Source organism: Lolium rigidum, chromosome 4 (genome assembly GCF_022539505.1).
Source record: "Lolium rigidum isolate FL_2022 chromosome 4, APGP_CSIRO_Lrig_0.1, whole genome shotgun sequence".
Taxonomy (NCBI): Eukaryota; Viridiplantae; Streptophyta; class Magnoliopsida; order Poales; family Poaceae; genus Lolium; species Lolium rigidum.
This window is the reverse complement of record NC_061511.1, coordinates 219,716,635-219,738,377: the sequence shown is the minus strand read 5'-3', so window position 1 is coordinate 219,738,377 and position 21,743 is coordinate 219,716,635. Positions and strand designations below refer to the sequence as shown.

At 42.4% G+C, this 21,743-nt stretch overlaps 2 protein-coding genes across 2 annotated transcripts; one reads left to right on the top strand and one right to left on the bottom strand.

The window, feature by feature from the left end:
* Nucleotides 1-11,466: 11,466 nt before the first annotated feature.
* LOC124707088 (sugar transporter ERD6-like 4) lies at nt 11,467-15,530 on the top strand. The gene is made up of 16 exons (XM_047238741.1): nt 11,467-12,002; nt 12,571-12,630; nt 12,732-12,797; nt 12,999-13,064; nt 13,157-13,232; nt 13,649-13,713; nt 13,793-13,885; nt 13,989-14,069; nt 14,155-14,239; nt 14,335-14,381; nt 14,453-14,515; nt 14,602-14,661; nt 14,845-14,910; nt 15,006-15,065; nt 15,187-15,301; nt 15,404-15,530. Exons 1-16 carry the CDS (start codon nt 11,571-11,573, stop codon nt 15,514-15,516), a joined length of 1,548 nt encoding a protein of 515 aa, XP_047094697.1. The 5' UTR covers nt 11,467-11,570; the 3' UTR covers nt 15,517-15,530.
* Nucleotides 15,531-19,573: 4,043 nt separating this feature from the next.
* LOC124649810 (acetylserotonin O-methyltransferase 3-like) lies at nt 19,574-21,040 on the bottom strand. Its single transcript, XM_047189379.1, has 2 exons — nt 20,246-21,040; nt 19,574-20,033 (listed from the first exon to the last, which is right to left on the bottom strand). Exons 1-2 carry the CDS (start codon nt 21,038-21,040, stop codon nt 19,728-19,730), a joined length of 1,101 nt encoding a protein of 366 aa, XP_047045335.1. The 3' UTR covers nt 19,574-19,727.
* Between the last annotated feature and the right edge of the window lie 703 nt (nt 21,041-21,743).

Sequence of the window (21,743 nt, the reverse complement as noted above, 5' to 3'; positions counted from 1 at the left end):
GGTCAATATAGGTTCTTGGCGAATATCAGAAAAATTAGAGAGATAGAGATGAAAATGAAAATGGAGATAATCATATGTTGATCAAATTCTGGTTTGAGTTGATTTGCAAATAGTTTACAAGCACTTGCAGTCAATGTGGGTTTTTGGCGAAGATCACAGAAATTACGGAGATAGAGATGGGAATGGATATTAATCATATGTTGACCAAATTTTGGTTTGAGTTGATTTGCAAATATTTTCCAAGCACTTGTAAGAACCAATGGGTCGGAGAGGGTCATCATGATATTGGGCATAAACCTGCAAAGTTTAAAATTTTATTTTCGAATTAAGTTGATCACTATTTATCTTGTATGAAAATTTTTGGTGAAATTTGCTTTTTAGTCAACAAAGTTTTTGGTTCAATAATCTGGATCTACATGAGTAATCCAAAACTTTCACTCTCATTACCACTAAGACATGCCATGGTTACAAATGAAAGATGTTGTAGAATGATACTTTGGGACCTATTCGTCGGTCTTATGCGAGTTGGGAGCCCATTTATACTATTTTTTTTAATCTCTTAATAGCTCATTGTAACTAATCTGAACTAATTTTTAGTTGAGATGTACTTATGACTCAACTTAACTTTTTTCCATCATGTCTAAGAACATTGGAAAAACAATTGTGTTGGTAATATTAAATTTCAAGTTATATTTTTGTAGATATATTCTAACAATACAAAGATAACCCCCTCCCCCTTTGTCACAAAAATATATGATTCGCTTTTCATCATTCTTTTGTTTGGAACTTCTCACCAAATCTAGTTCCATCCTAATGTGAACAAATCATATAATATATCAATATCACATCCATATACATAAGAATATGTGTTACTGAGATGAATTATGGTGAGTTTACATCTTTTTATGCATAGTTTAGTATCTATAAATATATCGATAGAGAGTTCTTCTATGGATATGTTATGCTTGTTTATCCTACTATTAACTAGAAAAAAGTTCTACAACTTGTGAGGTGTCAACAAGTGGTATGTCCTCGAATCACCTTTTCTCACCCTCGCTAACTAGATGGAATTATTCGGTGCTCTATTTGTATTTGTTGGTGGCCAAACAATGGTGTTTACTTATATGTAACCCGCTAATTCTTAGTTGTTTATTTTTCCTATATACTTGGTCAAAGTGGGAGCGGGAAGTTTCCGACTTTTCCACCGAAAAACAGAAACATGATGGAGATATGAGAACTGAAACGGACTTTCGGAAAGAAGAAATGGAAATGAAATAGAACAACATTTTCCGGTAGAACATACGCGAAAACGGAATTTCCATTTCCGGCTCATATGGAATTTCACTTTTAGGGTTTGAGCGCATGCCCCAATTCAACATGTCCATTACATGACCTTGCAAGCCGAACTTCCCAAAATTGGCGAAAATGTATTCCATTTATGCCTTCGAGGAGTCTTCCATGATTTGACCTTCCCATATTAAATAGTAAATTGGGCACCGCGCTAGAATTACGCAACAACTTTGTTGGTTTGCTTGAATGCTTGAGGTATCTTTAATGATTCAAGTGTTCTCTTGGTTTCGGCCAATATTTGCATCGCTCAATGTCTACATCGTATTCGGTATGTATCGGTTTCCAATGATATCTGATTTCGTTTTTGTTTCCGAGATATCTGTACGTAGTTGGTTTGCTTCCACAATTTTTTTTTTTAATGTGGTGCTACTCAGTTTCATCTATTTTCGCTCCATTTTCATCCCTATCTGGGCAGGGGGTGAAAGAGCATGGAGCCTCCATGTGTGGTTTTTGGTAATTAATGATAATTCATATGGACTAATGTTTGCATTGAGTTATATTTGTAGGAGTTGTTCATAGGTAATGCTTGAACCATAAGTTGGCTTCAAGGTTGCAATAAGAAGAAATGAAGTGCAAGTTCAAGATAAGATAACTCGAAGAGATCATATGCTTGAAGCTTGCCATTCATATTGTGTTCATGGATATGTGAAGATGCACTAAAGAAGAATCTCTCCATAGTGAATTATGGGGGAGCAATCCGCAAGACTTCATCAAGCAAGAACAATCAAGAAAGGCATTCCATCTTGTTGCGGTCAATATCATCATAATCGAGCTAGTGGAATGCGCGAGGTTAAGGTTTTCTCTTGATAGGGTTTCTTTCTTACCGGTCTCATGGTTTAGTTGGGAGACCGGTTTATAGGCTAGGTGTCATACTATCAAGGGGCTCTCGAGTGAGTAACTCGATCGAATGAAGTGCGGTCAAACCTTTGCATCCTTGCATCATCTTTCTTGGTTGTTATTTGAATCGTATCCATGTGGTGTTTTAGAGCTTGTGGTTATTTCCATGACAAGCTCTAGTTCATCAAAAACTATTTCGCATAGATCAGTTGTTGCGTTTTCGAGTTTGGTGATTTTCTCGGTTTCTCGTAATGAGGTGGTACAACTCTAAAATGAATAGAAAATCATCCCCATTAATTTCCATATGAGAAGATAAAAGATCACTGGCCCGAATTCGTGAAGTTCAAGTTTTCAGATGAAGCTAATTAAGAGAAGGTCGGAAAAAATAAGGCAAATGCTTCGTTGAACAAATATCACCAAGTTACGGGTCCAGGTGGCTACAAGGCAAACATGCCTAAGTGGGAGAAAGCTGAGGCGGAACTAATCGGCAAAGCGATCGATATAGAGACGTACATCCAGTTGGACCGAACGGCACAAGGAGTAGTTTTACGGGGTTGGGGGAAAGTTGGACCTAGAAATGGAGAAGTGCATTTATACAAAAGAACATCTCAAAAATCATGTTGAAGAACATGTAGCTGCACATAAGGACATGGGAGAGGGGAGGTTCCATCCCGAAAGAGAGAACGACAAGCTGACACATGCCCTTGGGAATAAAGAACACGGCGGACGAACACGAGACACAACAGGCTCCGTTCCGTGGAAGTATGGCTTTCCCGAGGAAAGAAAGAGATTTCTTGAGAAAAGCCATGAGAGGAGAAAGGCAAGGGAAGCAGACTGCATATCGTCTTTAGAGGAATCTGTGAGCATCCTTAGAGCCCAAATTAACGAAGTACTTAGCTAGCAATCTCAGGGACAACATGAAGTTGGTTTCGCTGCATTTGGATTTTCCTATCTCAAGTTATTTGCGTTTCAGTTTTGCCTTTTGGTTTAAAAAGAAAAGGAAAAAGGTGGGCCGGTAGCGCCGCCACCGGTACCGCATGTGGTACTGGCCACCCTTGCGAACTCACAGAAAACTTCCAGTAGCTTGGGCGCCATTGCTGGTACCACGGTCGGTACTGGGGCCGGTGGTACCGGCCACACCCCACAGGTGGTACCAGCCACCACCACCGGTGGTACCGGTTCGGCCTGCTCCGGCCGCTCGAGGCGCCTGCCCGCTGATACGTCACAAACGTATCTATAATTTTTGATGCAGTCATATCGTTGATATGATGAACATGTTGATTGTTCGCCATCAAATCTACATCATCTCTCGTGATGATCGGACTTGTTGTAGTGGATTTGGTTCATGTAATCACTAAAGCAACGTGAGGGATGTTCTTTTGAGTGAGAGTTCACCTAGTTTGTTTTAAAGAATTAAAATTTTGAACTCAAATTTATCATGAATTTAGTCTAAATTCTTTGCAAATATGCTGTAGATTATGATGACCCCTACCATCAATTTCAATTCGTTCCTAGAGAAAGAAAAGCTGAAAAACAATGGAAGCAACTTTACGGATTGGTTCCGTAACATGAGGATTGTCCTCACTGCTAGACAACTGCTCCATGTGCTCGATGCACCGCTGGGTGATCCACCTGCAGAGACTTCTCCTGATGAGGTTAAAAATGTTTACCTCACTCAGAAGACTCAATACTCCACAGTTCAGTGTGCCATGCTCTATGGATTAGAGTCGGAGCTTCAAAAACGCTTCGAGAACCACGACCCTCATGCTATAATCAGTGAGCTCAAAATGATATTTAAAACTCATGCGCCGTGGAAAGCTATGGAGCCTCTGAACAGTTCTTTAACTGTAAAATGGAAGATGGATGCTGCATTAGCGAGCATGTGCTCAAAATGTCTGGGCATGCAAAGAAACTTCAAGATTTGGGAATTACGATTCCTAATTTTTTGGGGATTTATCGCGTCCTCCAATCACTGCCACCTACTTATAAGAACTTCGTGATGAACTACAATATGCAATGCATGAACAAGATGTTACCTGAACTCTTCTCAATGCAAAAAAACTACTGAAGTGGAGATCAAGAAAGAGCATCAAGTGTTGATGGTCAATAAGACCACTAGTTTCAATAATCATGATTCATTCATTCGATGTACTGTACTACAATCTTTACAGTGCGCGCGGTGGCAATTCCAGCGAGATGTATCCTTTCCTATTCTCTCCAAACCTGTAATCTTTTGCACCCGTTTTAAAAAAAATATTCGCTATATATGGTTTTGCGCCATAGCGGTAGCACAAATCCCCTCCTCCGTGAGTGTAGGAGAGATCAATATAGCTTCTTGGTGAAGATCACAGAAATTACAGAGATAGAGATGAAAATGGAAATGGAGATAATGATATGTTGATCAAATTCTGGTTTGATTTGATTTGGCAAAGATCGCAAAAATTAGGGAGATAGAGATGGAAATGGATATTAATCATATGTTGACCAAATTTTGATCAACGTTGATTTGCAAATATTTTCCAAGCACTTGTAAGAACAAATGGGTTAGAGATGGTCTTCATGATGTTGGGCATAAACCTGCAAAGTTTGAAATTTTATTTTGGAATTAAGTTGATCACTATTTAGCTTGTATGAATTTTTTTGGTGATATTTTCTTTTTAGTCAACAAGGTTTTTGGTTCAAGAATCTAGATCTACATGCATAGGAGAGCTTTGTAGATTTTTTTCCCAAATTTATTTGATGGTTTAAAGTGCATGAAATGATGTAATCACCATTTTCTAAGCATTAAGTGTATAGGAAAAATATTGTGGGAAATGTGGTGAAACCGTAGATAGATCATATGTCCATATTTACTGAATTATTGTTTTTTTAATATACCAATGATCAGGGTTTAAAAAAATAGAGATAAAAGCGGCCTTTTTGTGGAATGGAGGGAAAAGTCCATTTTATTTTGGCTGAATTCCTTTTTTGTCTTCGAATTATTTTTGAGATCTGACTTGTTCACTTAGCATAAGACATTCATCTAAGTGTAGATCATCAAGTCACACAAGCAATCACAAGGAAAATTACACATGAAACAAAACATTTACAAATGTTTTTGTTGGCTCTAAAACTTTCACTCTCATTAGCACTAAGATGTCATGGTTACAAATGAGGGATGTTGTCGAATGGTCCTTTGGGACCTATTCGTCGGTCTTATGCGAGTTGGGAGCCCATTTATACTATTTTTTTATCTCTTAATAGCTCAGTGTAACTAATCTGAACTAATTTTTAATTGAGATGTACTTATGACTCAACTTAACTTTTTTCCATTATGTCTAAGAACATTGGAAAAACAATTGTGTTGGTAATATTAAATTTCAAGTTATATTTATATAGATATATTCTACCAATAGAAAGATAACCCCCTCCCCATTTGTCACAAAAATATAGGATTCAATTTTCATCATTCTTTTGTTTGGAACTTCTCACCGAATCTAGTTTTGTCCTAATGTGAACAAATCATAGAATATATCAATATCACATCCATATACATAAGAATATGTGTTACTACGATGAATTATGGTGAGTTTACATCTTTTTATGCATATTTTAGTAGCTATAAATATATCGATAGAGAGTTCTTCAATGGATATGTTATGATTGTCTATCCTACTCTTGACTAGAAAACAGTTCTACAATTTGTGAGGTGTCAACAAGTGGTATGTCCTCGAATCACCTTTTCTCACCCTCGGTAGCTAGATGACATTATTTGGTGCTCTATTTGTTGGTGGCCAAATAATGGTGTTTACTTATATGTATATGGAAGCACATAACCCACTAATTCTTAGTTGTTTACTTTTCCATATACTTGGTCAAAATTTCACTTAGTTGAAGCACATGAAAGTGGGAGCGGGGAGTTTCCGACTTTTCCACAGAAAAAAGAAACATGATCGAGATATAAGAATAGAAACGGACTTTCAAAAAGCGGAAATGGAAATGAAAACGAAACAACATTTTCCGAGAGAACATACGCGGAAATGGAATTTCCATTTTCGGCTCATATGGAATTTTAGTTTTAGGGTTTGAGCGCATGCCCCAATCCAACATGCTCATTACATGACCTTGCAAACCGAACTTCCAAAGCGTATATTACCAAAATTGGCGAAAATTTAATCCATTTATGCCTTCGAGGAGTCTTCCATGGTTTGACCTTCCCATATTAAATAGTACATTGGGCACCACGCTAGAATTATGGAATAACTTTGTTGGTTTGCTGTAATGCTTGAGTTATCTTTAATGATTCAAGTGTTCCCTTGGTTTTGGCCAATATTTGCATCGCTCTATATCTACACCGTATTCGGCCTGTATCGGTTTCCAACGATATATCTGATTTCGTTTTTTTGTTTCCGTGGATTTTTTTTTGAAAAATGTGGCGCTACTTAGTTTTGTCCATTTTCGCTCCATTTTCATCCCTATCGGGGGGGGGGAGCATGGAGCCCCCATATGTGGTTTTCGTAGTTGATGACTATCCATGTGGACTAATGTTTGCATTGAGTTATATTTGTAGGAGTTGTCTATAGGCAATGCTTGAACCATAAGTTGGCTTCAAGCTTGAACCATAGGAAGAAATGAAGTGCAAGTTTAATATAAGACAACTTGAAGAGATCATATGCTTGAAGCTTGCCATTCTTATTGTGTTCATTGATATATGAAGATGCACCAAAGAAGAAGCCCTCCCATAGTGAATTATGGAGGAGCAATCCGCAAGACTTCATCAAGCAACCACAATCAAGAAAGGCGTTTCATCTTGTTGCGGTCAAGATCATCATCATAGAGATCAAGTGAAATGTGCAAGGTTAAGGTTTTCTCTTGATAGGATTTCTTTCTTACCGGTCTCATGGTTTAGTTGGGAGACCGGTAGGTGCCATACTATCAAGGGGCTCTCGAGTGAGTAACTCGATCGAATCAAGTGCGGTCAAACCTTTGCATCCTTGCATAATCTTTTTTGGTTGTTATTTGGATCTTATCTATGTGGTGTTTTAGAGCTTGTGGTTATTTCCTTGACAAGCTCTAGTTCATCGAAAACGGATTTCGCATAGATCAGTTGTTGCGTTTTCGATTTGGTGATTTTCTCGATTTCTCGTATTGAGGTGTTGCAACTCTAAAATGAATAGAAAATCATCCCCCACTAGTTTCCATATGCGAAGATAAAAGATCATTGACCTGAATTTGTGAAGTTCAAGCATTCAGATGAAGCTAAGAGAAGGCCGGAAACAAATAAGGCACATAAGGACGCACCGCCACCGGTACTGCATGTGGTACCGGCCACCTTGGCGAACTCACAGAAACCTTCCAGTAGCTTGCACGCCATTGCCAGTACCACGGCCGGTACCGGGCCCGGTGGTACCAGCCACCACCACCGGTGGTACCGGTCCGGCCTGCTCCGGCCGCTCGAGGCTTGATAACCCACAAGTATAGGGGATCACAACAGTCTTCGAGGGAAGTAAAACCCAAATTTATTGATTCGACACAAGGGGAGGTAAAGAATACTTATAAGCCTTAACAACTGAGTTGTCAATTCAGCTGCACCTGGAAAAGCACTAGTAACAGGGGTGATGTGAAAGTAGCAGTAATATGAGAGCAGTAGTAACAGTAACACAGCAGCAGTAATAGTAAGACAGAGGCAATGGCACCAAAAAATAGTTGATACTACTTCCAATGACATGTAGAACGAGTATATGATGATGAGAGATGGACCGGGGTTCCCAACTATCTACACTAGTGGTAACTCTCCAATAACAAATGTTGGGTGAACAAATTACAGTTGGGCAATTGATAGAATTGAAATAGCATTAAGACAGAATATCAAGATTACTAATCATGTAGGCATGTTTTCCATATATAGTCATACGTGCTCGCAATGAGAAACTTGCATAACATCTTTTGTCCTACCAGCCGGTGGCAGCCGGGCCTCTAGGGAATATACTTGAAATTAAGGTACTCCTTTTAATAGAGCACCGGAGCAAAGCATTAACACTCCGTGAAAACATGTGATCCTCATATCTAAGTCTTCCCCTCCAGTTATCCCAGTTGCTGTCACTCTAGGGCCTCGGGTTCCGGACGTAGATATGTGCAAACAACTTGTAGATACAATCTAAGCAATAAGTATAGAGCTTAAATCTAAGATCATGCCACTCGGGCCCTAGTGACAAGCATTAAACACAGCAAGATTGCAACAACAATAACTTCATAAACTTTATAGTAACAATCCATCGGATCCCAACAAACACAACACCGATTACATCAGATGAATCTCAATCATGTAAGGCATCTCATGAGATTATTATATTGAAGTACATGGGGGAGAGAGTACCAACTAGCTACAGCTAGAACCCGTAGTCCATGGGGGATCTACTCACGGAGCATGATGGAGGCGGTGGCGTCGATGGAGATGGCTTCCGGGGGCACTTCCCCGCCCCGGCGGCGTGCCGGAACAGAGATTATGTCCCCCGAATTGGAGTTTCGCGATGGCGGCGGCGCCCCTAGAGTCTTTCTGGAGTTTCGTCAATTGGTCTCGAAGTTTTAGGTCACGAAGGCTTAAATAGGCGAAGAGGTGGAGTCGGAAGGGCCCTAGTGGACCACACCATAGGGGGCGCCCCCCCTTGGCCGCGCCGCCTTGTGGGGTGGGGCCCCCTGGCTCCTCTCTGGCCCCTCTTCGGTGCTCTGGAAGCTTCCGGGAAAAATAAGATATTGGGCGTTGATTTCGTCCGATTCCGAGAATATTTTCTTTGTAGGATTTCTGAAACCAAAAACAGCAGAAAACAGGAACTGACACTTCGGCATCTCGTCAATAGGTTAGTTCCGGAAAATGCATCAAAACGATATAAAGTGTGAATAAAACATGTAGGTATTGTCATAAAACTAGCATGGAACGTAAGAAATTATAGATACGTTTGAGACGTATCAAGACTCCTGCTCGCTTGCTGCTTATGGTGCTGGCGGTAGTACCAGCCGGTACTACCAGCCATGCACTGGTCGACGGCCGCCACCGCTCGCCCGCTCGCCCGCTCGCCGCTTGCCCCGCAGCTCGTTGAAACAGAAGAAAGTATTATCCATCGCTATGTATTGTAGAAACTGCAGCGTGGTGACTGCGGCGACTGCTCATTGGCTGATAATAGGGCTCTACAGTGGCTGTAAGGTGGAGCATTGATGTTGGGAAATTACCACCAAACAATATTATTGAAGATAAAGGTTTGTGTCAGAAAATTACCATCGAAATGTGATGAATACCACTAAAAAATACGATTGAAAAATTGCGAATGGATACCTACTGAATTATGAATTAAAAAATTACCACAGAGGCGTGACAAATACATAAAAAAATTACCGTTGAGAATTTGCCCCAGTGCGGTGATGTTGGGAAGTACTATTAAGGCCGAAGGTTTGCATCGAAAAATTGCACCTGAAATTTGACGAATGCCGTTGAAAAATTACCGTCAAAATTTTGTATAAGAATATTATTGTGGAACAATTATCATATGGTAACTCCTGTTGCATTTAAAGAATTACGTTCGGAAATTTAAAGAAAAAAATGAAGCTATTGGTCATCCTTAGCTGATCTAGCGAAGTACAATGCAACGTGTAGCTCGCTGATTGGTTAAAAATAGGGCTGTATAGAGGCCATCCGGTGCAGCACTCAAAGTCTCTGATTTCCTCTGTCTTAAATATATAGTATAGATATATAATATAGCAAGAGGAGGATCAGAAACTCAATTCGGCTCCCGGGTGCGTATGATCCCTCTACCATAAAAACATATTTCCAAGTGTTAAAAAAATTTGACAAAAAAATTTACATGTACATCTTCATAATATATGTGTATTCGTCAAGTTTCACGAAAAAATAATATTTTTTATAGTCTGAGCGAAAAAGAGAAATTTACTTGTGATAAGTCTTTATTTCAGCACCGAATTTTGTCTTTTTTACACACGCCACATGATATGTCGATTTTTCATGAAACGAATTTGTGACCGCGTAGCACATGAAGATGTACGTGCGAAATTTTTGTTTCATTTTTTTGACATTTTAAAATGTGTCTAACATGTATTTCAAAATAAAGGGAGCATACGCTCCCATGTGCCAAAACATCACTCCCGAGGAGGATTGATTTCTTTTTGACAAAGGGAATATATTAGTATCAAGAGATAGCAATTATATACAGCCTCGCAAACAGAGCTTGGCTCTGGTGGTTTAGGTCCCTTGTGGTGGAACCAGCCCACCCAGGTTCAAGTCCTAGACTTGACATGGGTGTTTGCATTTACCTGGATTTATTTCAGGATTTTAATCGGCGCTATGCTTTCAGTGGTAGGTGACGTGCCCGTCAACAGCGAGGCGCCAGTGGTGACTTCGTCAACCTCAAGATATGTCGGCTCAGTCCCTCGGAGGTGCTCATAGGGGTAGGGTGTGCGTGCGTGCGTTCATAGGGTTGTTTGTACGTGCGTGTTTGTGAGCGTCTGCGTTGTACTGTGTTCTCAAAAAAAAAATTATATACAGCCTCTAAGAAAACGCAATACCCTAATGACAGTAGTGATGCACACAATAATAAAAAAGAAACTAAGAAAATAAAATAAAAACTCGCTACGGTATTTCAGCCCTAGCAGCAACAATACACCTGCCACGAAGATAGCATTTGGGCTCTAGGCTCTCTAAAAGTGATGCCTCCAAGATGGAAACAAAGCAGTCGTCACCCGATCAAAGGTCTTATGTTTTTAACACGAAGATAGTCCCCGGATTCAAAACAATGCCTTCAAAATGTAGATACCGGATCTGCCTAATAGGTACACTTTCTCTACTCTTTTGTTTTGGCATTGGCTGCCACGTTTCTTTTTTTATATCAACATAAAATGCAGGTGCCTATATGTCTGTAAAGAAGAATAAAAAAGTGCATTTCCATGAGATGTGCAAATGTTCATTGGCAGCATATGTTGAAACTAACCTTGTCCGTAGGCTTCTCCACGAGAAACACGAATCATAGAGAAGATCTGATTTTTAATTTTTTTTGAGAAAAGAAGATCTGATCTGGAATGGGGCCAAGTAGCCAGCTACCATGAGGGGTGGCAGACTGGCAGTTGGCACCGACGTGGCAACGTGCTCCGCATTTGGAAATAAAATCCGATCAGACCAGGGTGGTAGTTATCTTAAGACAAAGAAACGCTCAGACAGGACCCACCCCGAGTCACTGCCAGGCGGGCCCCACCTCCCCCGAACACGATCAAGCTAGAGACGAGGACACCCCACGACCTCTCCCCAATTTCAACGGGGGAACATCAAACCGGAGGTCGCACCATCTTCTTCCTCCTCCGATCTTCATCTCTCTCTCTCTCGTCCCATCTTCGCCGCCGCCATGAATGGCAACAGCAGCAGCAAGCCGCCGGCATGGGCGGCGGGGAGCGGGAGCGGGGGCTACGAGAGCGGCAGCGACCACGAGGGCGCCGGCGCCGGCCCCGGGGGCGTGCGGAAGCCGCTGCTGGTCCAGAACACGGGCAGCTGGTACCGGATGGGGTCGCGCCAGTCCAGCCTCACGGCGGGCACCTCCTCCATGGCCATCATGAAGGAGTCGCACGTCTCCGCCTTCCTCTGCACGCTCATCGTCGCGCTCGGCCCCATCCAGTTCGGCTTCACGGGGGGCTTCTCCTCGCCCACCCAGGACGCCATCATCAAGGACCTCGGCCTATCTATCTCCGAGTTCTCCGTATTCGGGTCGCTGTCCAACGTCGGCGCCATGGTCGGGGCCATCGCCAGCGGGCAGATGGCCGAGTACATTGGCCGGAAAGGGGTCAGACTTTTTATTTTTTGCTTTGCTATTATCGTCTCTGCAGTTACTGTCCGCTGCAGTGTTTCGTTGCTGGTGGCCTGCCAGTTAAGAAGGGTCGGCGTCGATGCTCTGTTGATTGACAATTTGATAGTTCCATGTAACCATTGAAACTGCAAATATCCTGGGGGGAATTCGAATTAGATAAGGTGCGGTCGGATAAAATGGGCAACATTTTGCAGATCAAATGCTGCCGTTGTCTTTCGATAAAGTGAAATTGTGGGCTCCAGAATCAGTACAGCCTTATGTCGTGGGGCTTGACCCTCTGGGGCTCACGAGTTCAGCACTAGTAAATGCCATTGGTATGGTAATCAAGGAATTAGAACGAACGAAAATCTCTAAGTTAAGCATTATTGGCGTGTCGAACTTCTGCCTTTTTAGAAATGGGGAGCATAGCCCTGGCCTCTGCATCAGTTGGTGTGTCAAACTTCTGTATTCTGGGCATATTCAATATTTTCGCAATGTTTCTGTAGCTAACTGAACTACTAACGATCTTCTGTCTAGCTCTGACAAGTTCTCATTGGTTTTCCAGTCATTGATGATCGCGGCGATTCCTAACATCATCGGTTGGCTTGCCATCTCCTTCGCAAAAGTATGATGAAAGCACTTTATTTTTTGGGTAAAGCTTAGCTTCACCATTTCCCGCTTCGGTCCGTGAACCGTGATTGACACTGATCGGCGTCTGTTTTACAGGACACATCTTTCCTGTACATGGGGCGATTGCTTGAAGGGTTTGGTGTTGGTGTCATATCCTACGTGGTTCGTATAATAACACTTTCTGCCTGCTTACTTTTCTGCAAAGAAGAATTATGCTTCGATATGTCGAGTACTTATCTGGCACTGTTAGAATGTTGGGGACAAAGTGGATCATCCCCAATATGATGTTTATTTGTTGTCAAAACAATTCTAAACTAGTCAGAAGACTTAGTCTTGATCCTGCTGGTTATGTCATGATAACAGGTCCCAGTATACATAGCAGAGATTTCTCCTCAGAACATGAGAGGTGCTCTAGGCTCCGTGAACCAGGTGCGCTTATCCTCACAAGCATCTTGTCTTTCTGTCAGGCCAACACTTAGCTTATATTTGTTGGACTCATTATATAACTGTTCACCCTGCAGCTGTCTGTAACAATTGGCATCATGTTGGCCTACTTGCTCGGCATGTTTGTTCCTTGGAGGATGCTTGCAGTGATAGGTAACATGACATAATGCTCACGCTTTACTAAACATTGTTGGTATGACTGTCACTTTTCTCTTCCACTTCACCTCTGGTATTCGAGTTACCAGGATTAGTAATAGTGAATGCTATATTGACTAATATGACTAGAATCCTGACATATCCTACACAAATATTTCATTTTAACACCTAGCAAAGCTAGAACAGGGTTTCCCTTATAAACCGAGCCAATCTTCTTCTGATCAATGAAATGCAGAGATGTCTGCCATTTTATCAAAACATATATTTAATTTCAGGTTTCAAAGGAAAACTCACCATGTCATAAACAGCGCTAACTTCGGTGGTACTTTGTGGGCTTAGACTGAGCGTGTTTGTGTCTAGTTTATAAATCTCTGAAGATCTCTGGTTCTAATCTCTGGGATGCCATTTTTTAGGAATATTGCCATGCACAGTGTTGATACCTGGCCTATTCTTCATTCCAGAATCTCCAAGATGGCTGGTTTGTATACGCAAATGTTCATATGTTGTGTTGCATCACTCTGAATTTTTATCAACCACTTTTTGCGAATCAATCTCAGGCAAAGATGAACAAGATGGATGATTTCGAAACCTCTCTACAAGTATTGCGGGGATTTGAGACGGATATCACCTCAGAAGTGAATGATATTAAGGCAAGAACCTGTATTTTCTTATGGACCGGCTAACTAGAAATCTACGCGAAGTACTTTCAGCATAGTCACTGATGTTTGCTTTAACATTTGGCACATTTTGCAGAGAGCGGTAACATCATCAAACAAAAGGGCTGCAATCCGCTTCCAAGAGCTAAACCAGAAGAAATTCCGCATGCCCCTGATAGTAACTTCCTTAACTTTCTTCTGGTTTATTTCGTACAAAAATTCATACTACAATTTTTAACCATCTTTGTGGTACAACCTGGCAGCTAGGAATTGGCCTGCTTGTACTACAACAGCTAAGTGGAATCAATGCTGTACTGTTTTATGCAAGCAGCATCTTTAAAGCTGCAGGCAAGTTGTGCAGTTTGTTAGTAAATTTCTTTTAGTGTAAATAGTATTGGTATAGTCAACTTTAGTTTGTATATTTAACACGAAAAATTCTTCAGGTCTTACAAACAGTGACTTGGCCACATTTGCACTTGGAGTTATTCAGGTGGGTAACTAGACAGATGTTTAATTGTCTCGTACTAGTTCACAATAGTTGCTGACAGCATTTATCTTTAGGTTCTTGCCACTGGAGTAACAACCTGGTTAGTAGACAGAGCTGGTCGACGGATCCTACTCATTGTAATTGCCTCCTCCTCCACCATGTGAAACCAGTTCGTTACTGTAGTTGTCTGTAAATATAATTTAGCTCTCACTTCAACTTCCAGATTTCTACTGCCGGGATGACTATAAGCCTTCTTGCCGTTGCTGTTGTATTTTTTGTCAAGGTATGTTCAGGGATCTTTAACATATGGTTCTGACATAAATAAAATAAAATAATCCACATACTACCCTCGCAAGCGATTGTTGCATGGCTTGGGAATTTTATTTTTATCGGTGATATTATAGCAGGGCTTATTCTATCTGTCCACTTAGTATTTTCTCATATCGTCTTGGTTTATTTGTTGCAGGACACTGTTTCACAAGATTCTCACCTGTACTTCGTATTAAGCATGGTCTCCTTGGTTGCCATTGTGGTATGTCCATCCATCAAATTAGATAGTTTGCTCTGAAAATATACGTCCTAAACACACAAGCTCTGCTTGGAATATTAATTTGATACTTCCTTCAGGCGTATGTGATCGCCTTCTCCTTCGGTATGGGAGCAATTCCATGGGTCATAATGTCTGAGGTATAGTACTTGAGTTGCCAAACACACTGTATAGCATCTTACTTTGCTCCTAAGATGGCTTTGGCATGTCACTGGAGCATTTAGTCACATAACCATAATTTTGGACTCTTTATGTTTGTAGATCCTCCCGGTTAGCATCAAGAGTCTCGCTGGAAGTTTCGCGACCCTGGCTAACTGGCTGACTTCCTTTGGGATAACGATGACGGCGAACCTTCTGCTCAGTTGGAGTGCTGGAGGTTCCCACCCTTGTGCTTAATATCACCATTCCTTAAGATAGGAGTAGCTTATTACTTGACCATGAAACTGACCCAAGCTATGTCTGTTTACAATCTCAACAGGTACCTTCGTGTCGTACATGCTTGTGACCGCGTTCACCCTCGTGTTCGTCATCCTCTGGGTGCCGGAGACCAAGGGAAGAACTCTCGAGGAGATCCAATGGTCCTTCCGCTGATCGAGCTCCACTATTCTTCAAACTGTGTATTTTTCTGTTGTACACAAGTCCAATGCATTTTTTTCTGTCCATAGAATGCTGTATATTCCTGTAACTTTGATTGATTTTTGTAAAGGGTTGCGCAGCAGATCGCGTCGATTTTGTTGTGTTCGTCTTGTTGTAGTATGATAAGCCGAGATGTTGAAAAAATAAGATGTACTGGAGTACTAGTGTTTTTCAGATCGGTAAACAGACTTACAGGACACTTATTGTTATGAAGAGCCTCGGCTGACGATCCTCTGTTGCGCTATTTTTTGTTTTTGTTTTAAAAAAGACCTCGCAGGCCCAGCCTATATTGAAAGCTCAAACCAAGTTCAGACAAACTCAAAAAAGAAAAAGAAAAAGAAAAACCACACTCACGAGGGGCAATAGAAGCAACAGATATCAACCTATGCCTGCTCGATCATCAGTCCCAGCACCTAGTTCCTGGAGCTTGCTATCGATCCCGGCCATCGTCTCATCAGTTGCCTCCACTCGCTTGGCAGCAACCAAATGCCTTCACTGCAACACCAGAGAGTAAGCTTCTCTGAAGCGGTCGAAGTGGGTTAAATAACAATTTGTTCTGAAACATTATTTCATTTCCAGTTAACTCTGTTACCAGATGAGCCGGTCTAACAGAAACAGGTCAACAAACTCCTCTTTTTTCCTTTTTTTGATCTTGGGTTTACGTCAACATAGAAACAACCACGGATCACACACCAAATGAATCTAGCTACGGGGCAGTTAAACGAAATACGATCAATATCTTCTAACGCTCCACAAGCCATGCAAAAAATTAACCCCGGCCACTGGCCAGATGAGAAGAAGTCTGTACCTGTCCTCTGAAGCAAAGCCATATGGAATTCTTCATCCTCTGTTGCGTTATTCCGGCGGCAAATTAACCATGGCACAGGCGGCCATCGCATCATATATCATCTAGATCAGTAGCTCCCAGCAGATCTGCTTTCACTCTCGTGTTCGCCATCCTTTCAGTGCCAGAGACAAAGGGAAGTGCAACCGTGTTTTTATTCACTCGAAACAGGAGGATCTGCTTTCACTCTCGTCAGTGCTTTCACTCGAAACTTTGGACTGCCGATAGATTGGCCATCTCGGATTCTCGGTGAAGCAATGGTGGCAATTAATTCACCAGATCCGGCAGGTGCAACAAAGAAAGGCGATCGCCACGTTGGTGGATTATGTCATGTGGAACCTCTGGAATGAGCCAAATCACCCAATTTTCATCCAATTTTCAGAGACTGTGAGTCGGAGCTTTTTGTTTTTACCCGGATGTAGCACCGGTCCAGCAAAATAGTCCAGACATACGGGGCCTAGTGCTTCAGCTCAAGCAGGCCCGTGACAAAATGGTGGCCCAGGCGAGCGACGTTTACTTCGCTCGGTCCAGGGCTTGGTCGAGCGAGCCCTTTTCTATCCTTCCTTCCTTCACATCTTACTATTTTATTCAAAACTTCCATGATTTCAAGTGTCAAAACTTCCGACTTAGAGTGGACGTGTCTCGATATGGTCACTACAGGTAAGTCGGTACTTGTCAGAAAGCAAACAATACCTTTTCATATCACTTTCTATTTCTCGTTCTCCGCCAGACTCTTCTTTGTGTCACTACAAATGTGTGTGTATTTGTGCTAAGATGTATTTTGGTCACAACCTAGTCAAACTTTCCGCATGACCTAAGTTTAGCTCCATCCTTGCTCGGTTTTCGGCTCTGCCATTTGAAGGTTTTTTCAGTGCTAAGATTTTCATGGAACTTGTCCAATTCGTGTCTTGCAGTTTGCGTCCAGATATGATTATATGAAGCGTGTACCCAAAATAACAGCTTGAGGATATTTCCAGTATCCGTATTTTGCGACGTTGCTTCTTCCATCTGACCAAGAATTTATTGATCTTGAACACAGGACGCGGTGACCTATTGGTCAAACATCCACCCTTATGAAACATGGTGATGCAAAAACCTGGGCGGCGAACGTACGAGGAAGAAGCGGGTGAACAACTGGACGAGGATCCCGTTCTAATTCCAATTTCAAAATTATCGACAAGGAGTAAACATGTAATCAACTGCTGTTTTGGTCACTGATGGAAGAACATTGTGCGTCTTGCATTTGCGAGCGGAGGGAGAACCTGAAATTATAGTTATACCGAACCTGGCCGTGAGATTTGTAGTAGTGCAATATCCAAAATGACCGTGACGCCTCAAAATACTACATAAAATCTATGTACTATCTCGCACCTGTACCCTTGGATCAATCCATAAGACCAATCCATAATGATCTGTGATTTACTGTAAAATCTCTCTTCTTAAGCAAATATTTACTCCTAAATTGGTGAAAATGCATAATGTTGAATCACCTTACAAGAAGGATTAAAGGAACCATACATACTCAAACGAAAATAGGACAAATACAAAAACTAATGGAGAATGTGTATAAATTCATGTCATGGATAGAGTTCGATAATTGGTTGGATTTTCATCGTTGTAGTAATTTGAAGTCGGTGAACCCGGCTTCAAAGAAGATCTTCCTCCACTCATGCTCCTCTCGCTCGATCCCGCCCATGCACATCATGAAGCCATCGAGCAAAACTTCGGTCTCTTTGGAGACAACTCCCTGCGACCCCGCTGTCCCAACCATCGTATCGATGATTATCACCTTTCCTCCGACGTCCCTTACCGGGATGGATTCCTTGAACCACCGTAGAATCTTGATATAATCTTGGTCATTCCAGTTATGCAAAATCTACTGAAACAAAGATCATGTAAGTACTTCGCTGAAATACCACATGGTATACGTGGTAAGCAACTCCAAGTTTGACAAAGAAAAACTAAATTTGGGTTTTAATTTTCTGTCTAGATGTTGTATATGCCTTGAGTAGAACAACGTCCGCTGGTGGGGTGTGGTCAAACATATCACCGGCGGCGAAGGTCACATTGTCATGGGCAGGAGCCCCAGCGACCACGTGAGGGAGGTCCAACCAAGGTTTTTTTTTTCTCGGTGATATTTTTTTACCGGAGGGCACCCGAATATCCGGTTACCGCGAAATCTCGGAAATCTCGAAAAAAATTCGTATGAGTTTATTTAACTGAAATTTAAATCAAAAAAGTCATGGCACTAATCAATGAAATGTCGCACGAGCCATGGTTAGTTACATGAGGAGACCACTCGCATAGCAAATACATTGTGCAGATGCGTTGGGTTCTAAAAACTAGCTCTCCTCCTTGGCCCGTGTCTTTTCCATTTCAGCTTGTCCAGAAACCTGTTCCATTTTTTCGTTCATTTATAGAGTGTGTGATACCCTTCATCCCTCCTTTTTTAATTTAGTTTGCGTTATAGGTTTAGTCAAATTCATACCTTTCAAAGTTGAGCAATAATATAAGAAAAAATATCAGTATTTATCAGTACGAAATACATTTAATATGGAAGCATACTTTATCTCGATTCTAATACAATATATTTTGTATCATAGATAATAATATTTTTTGTAAATATTAAATCAAAGTTTACAATGTTTAATTTTGACTAAATCTAAAACACGAAGTAATTGTGAAGAAAGGGAGTAACTCTAGGTCAAACTTCTTGTACGACACATATATTCACACTGGTTTACTTTTGCGCTAGGTCGCATCAATGATTTTCTGGTCCTTGGTCGGGTGCATTGTGCCTTGCTGCATAGCTGTTGCTAGGATTCCATCGTCGTTGCCAAAGGTGTGTCGAATCCACATGTTGTGGATTGTCAATGGCGCTGAGTAATGCAATTAGGGTGCTCAGCACCCTACCCTTGTTCAAAAAAAAAAAGACCGCTGAGTGTCCACATGATAACGGTCTATGGGTCGTTTGCCCTTTGCCTCTTGTTCACATGTGAAAGAGACGTTTTGGAAATTTACATAGTATTTAAATTTAACTTTGATAACTTGTTTTCTGTTGCAATATATGTATAATACCATCGGATTTCTAATGTTTGTAAACTATTTTACGAGGCAAACATTTTAATAGGTCTTTTTCAAGAAAATATAGTATATGGCAATACATTATTTAGATAAAATTCCGTATCCCGATGTTTTATTAATATAATTCCTAAATTGGCGAAAGATACACAGCGTAGAATCAGCCTAAAAGAGGAACAATACATACTCAAACGGAAATGCAACCGCTACTACAACTCATGGTGAATGGTACAAATTCAAATCATGGATAGAGTTCGATAAGTCGTCGAATTCCCATTGTTGTACCAATCTTGTAGTCGGTGAACCCAGATTCGACGAAAATCTTCCTCCATTCGTGCTCCTCTCGCTCAATCCCGTCCATGCACATCATGAAGCCATCGAGCAAAACCTCGGTCTCCGTGGAGACGATTCCCTGTGACTCCCCGGACCCAACAACCACCATATCGATGACTATCACCTTTCCTCCTTCGTCCCTCGTCGGGATGGCTTCCTTGCACCGCCGCAGTATCTTGACGCAATCTTGGTCATTCCAGTCATGCAAAATCCACTGGAAACAAGATCATGCAACAAAAAATCCGAAATATCACTTGCCGTGTGTGGTAAGCAACTCAAATTTGATTTAAAAAAAGAGAAATGGGTTTAAATTTGCTAGTCTAGTAGTTGTTTGTAACTTTGTTAATAAATGCTTGTGCGCGCCGATTTGATGCAGAGGCCGGGTGACCCCGTTTCGAAAAAAAAGTTGTTTGTAACTTTGTATACCTTGAGTAGAACAACGTCCGCTGGTGGGATGTAATCAAACATATCGCCGGCGACGAAGGTCACATTGTCATGGGCAGGAGCCCCAGCGACAACATGAGGGAGGTCCAACACGGTGCACTTCACGTGTGGGAAAGCGCTCGCGATGGCTGACGCGGCGGCGCCATGGCCACCACCGACGTCGACCAGTGATCCCTTCACGGCTCCGAAAATGGAGCCGCCGCACTCTTCCCTCAGGAGGTTGTCCATAGTAAACCGGCTGTCGGCGGCCATGGCGGCGTTGAAGATTTCGCTGCCTCGGCCTGTCACCGTGGTCTCCCAAATCGTGCTGCCGTGCGCCACCTCGTAGAGCGACATGGCCGCCGCCCGCTCGTTGGTGAACCCCTCGTGCATGCTAAAGAGCGCGGCCACGAAGGACCGGCTTACGAACGCCCCCACCACAGGGGATAGGTTCGGGCGTCCGCCTGCCCCGACGAGGAGGTGGGAGACACGGGTAAGCCTATAGACGACGCCGGCGGAGTCATCGACGACGGAGAAGACGCCGGAGGTGGTGAGCACGCGCATGAGCCTCCGGAGATTGGAGAGCTTCGTCGGGTGGATCCCGGTCTCGGCGGCGAGGTCGGACAGGGTGGCGGCGCCTCCGCGGCGGTGGATGGCGTCGGGGATGCGCAGGTCTGTGGCGGCTTTGAGGGCCAATGACTTGACGAAGGCGAAGCAGTGGTGGTAGAGCTCGACCTGAGCTTGGAGCAGCTCGTCGGTGCTCATGGCGAGCTCGTCTTCTTCGTTGAGTGACGCCATTGTGTTTATGTGTATGCGCTGTTCTATGCATCTAGCTAGCTACTCTATCATGTATATATGTGCAGAACTGCAGATACTTCAATCATGGAGTAGATGTGAGGCTGTAGCACCGGTCCAGCAAAATAGTCCAGACATGCGGGGCTCAGAGCTGTAACTCCAGCCGGCCAGTCACAGAAACCTGGCCCAGGCGAGCGACGTTTGCTCTGCTCGGTCCCTCCTTCACATCTTAACACTGAAAGTCGATCAGCGGTCCCCCAGTACGTTGTAGTCTCAGCGGATGGTTCATGATCAAGTGTCAAAATTTCCGATGTAGAGTGGAGATGTCTTGACATGTTCACTAGAGGTAAGTCGGTAATTATCAGAAAAACAATACTGTACTTTTTCATATCACTTTCTATTTCTAGTTCTCTTATAGACTTGTTTTTGTGTCACTACAAATGTTTGTATTTGTGCTATGATATATTTTGGTTACAACCTAGTCAAACTCTCACTACGGGAAAAAACGGCATTGCCGTGCAGCGAATCATTGCCGTGAGCCGCTGCACGGCACATCTTTGCCATGCGCAGCAAGTACCACGCACGGCAAAGACAAACCTCACGGCAAAGACTGAGAGCAGCGCACGGCAAAGAATCCCCGCACGGCAAAGACAGCAGTGGCGCACGGCAACGAACATGCGCACGGCAAAGTCCTACCAAAGCGCAC

Bases quoted from the DNA above. Each gene is read 5' to 3' on its own strand.
- LOC124707088 (XM_047238741.1), top strand. From the start codon at position 11,571: ATGAATGGCAACAGCAGCAGCAAGCCGCCGGCATGGGCGGCGGGGAGC. The intron at 13,065-13,156 runs GTGCGCTTATCC...TTCACCCTGCAG, and splicing joins CTCTAGGCTCCGTGAACCAG to CTGTCTGTAACAATTGGCAT. The intron at 13,233-13,648 runs GTAACATGACAT...GCCATTTTTTAG, and splicing joins GAGGATGCTTGCAGTGATAG to GAATATTGCCATGCACAGTG.
- LOC124649810 (XM_047189379.1), bottom strand. From the start codon at position 21,040: ATGGCGTCACTCAACGAAGAAGACGAGCTCGCCATGAGCACCGACGAG. The intron at 20,034-20,245 runs GTATACAAAGTT...TCTTGTTTCCAG, and splicing joins CGGACGTTGTTCTACTCAAG to TGGATTTTGCATGACTGGAA.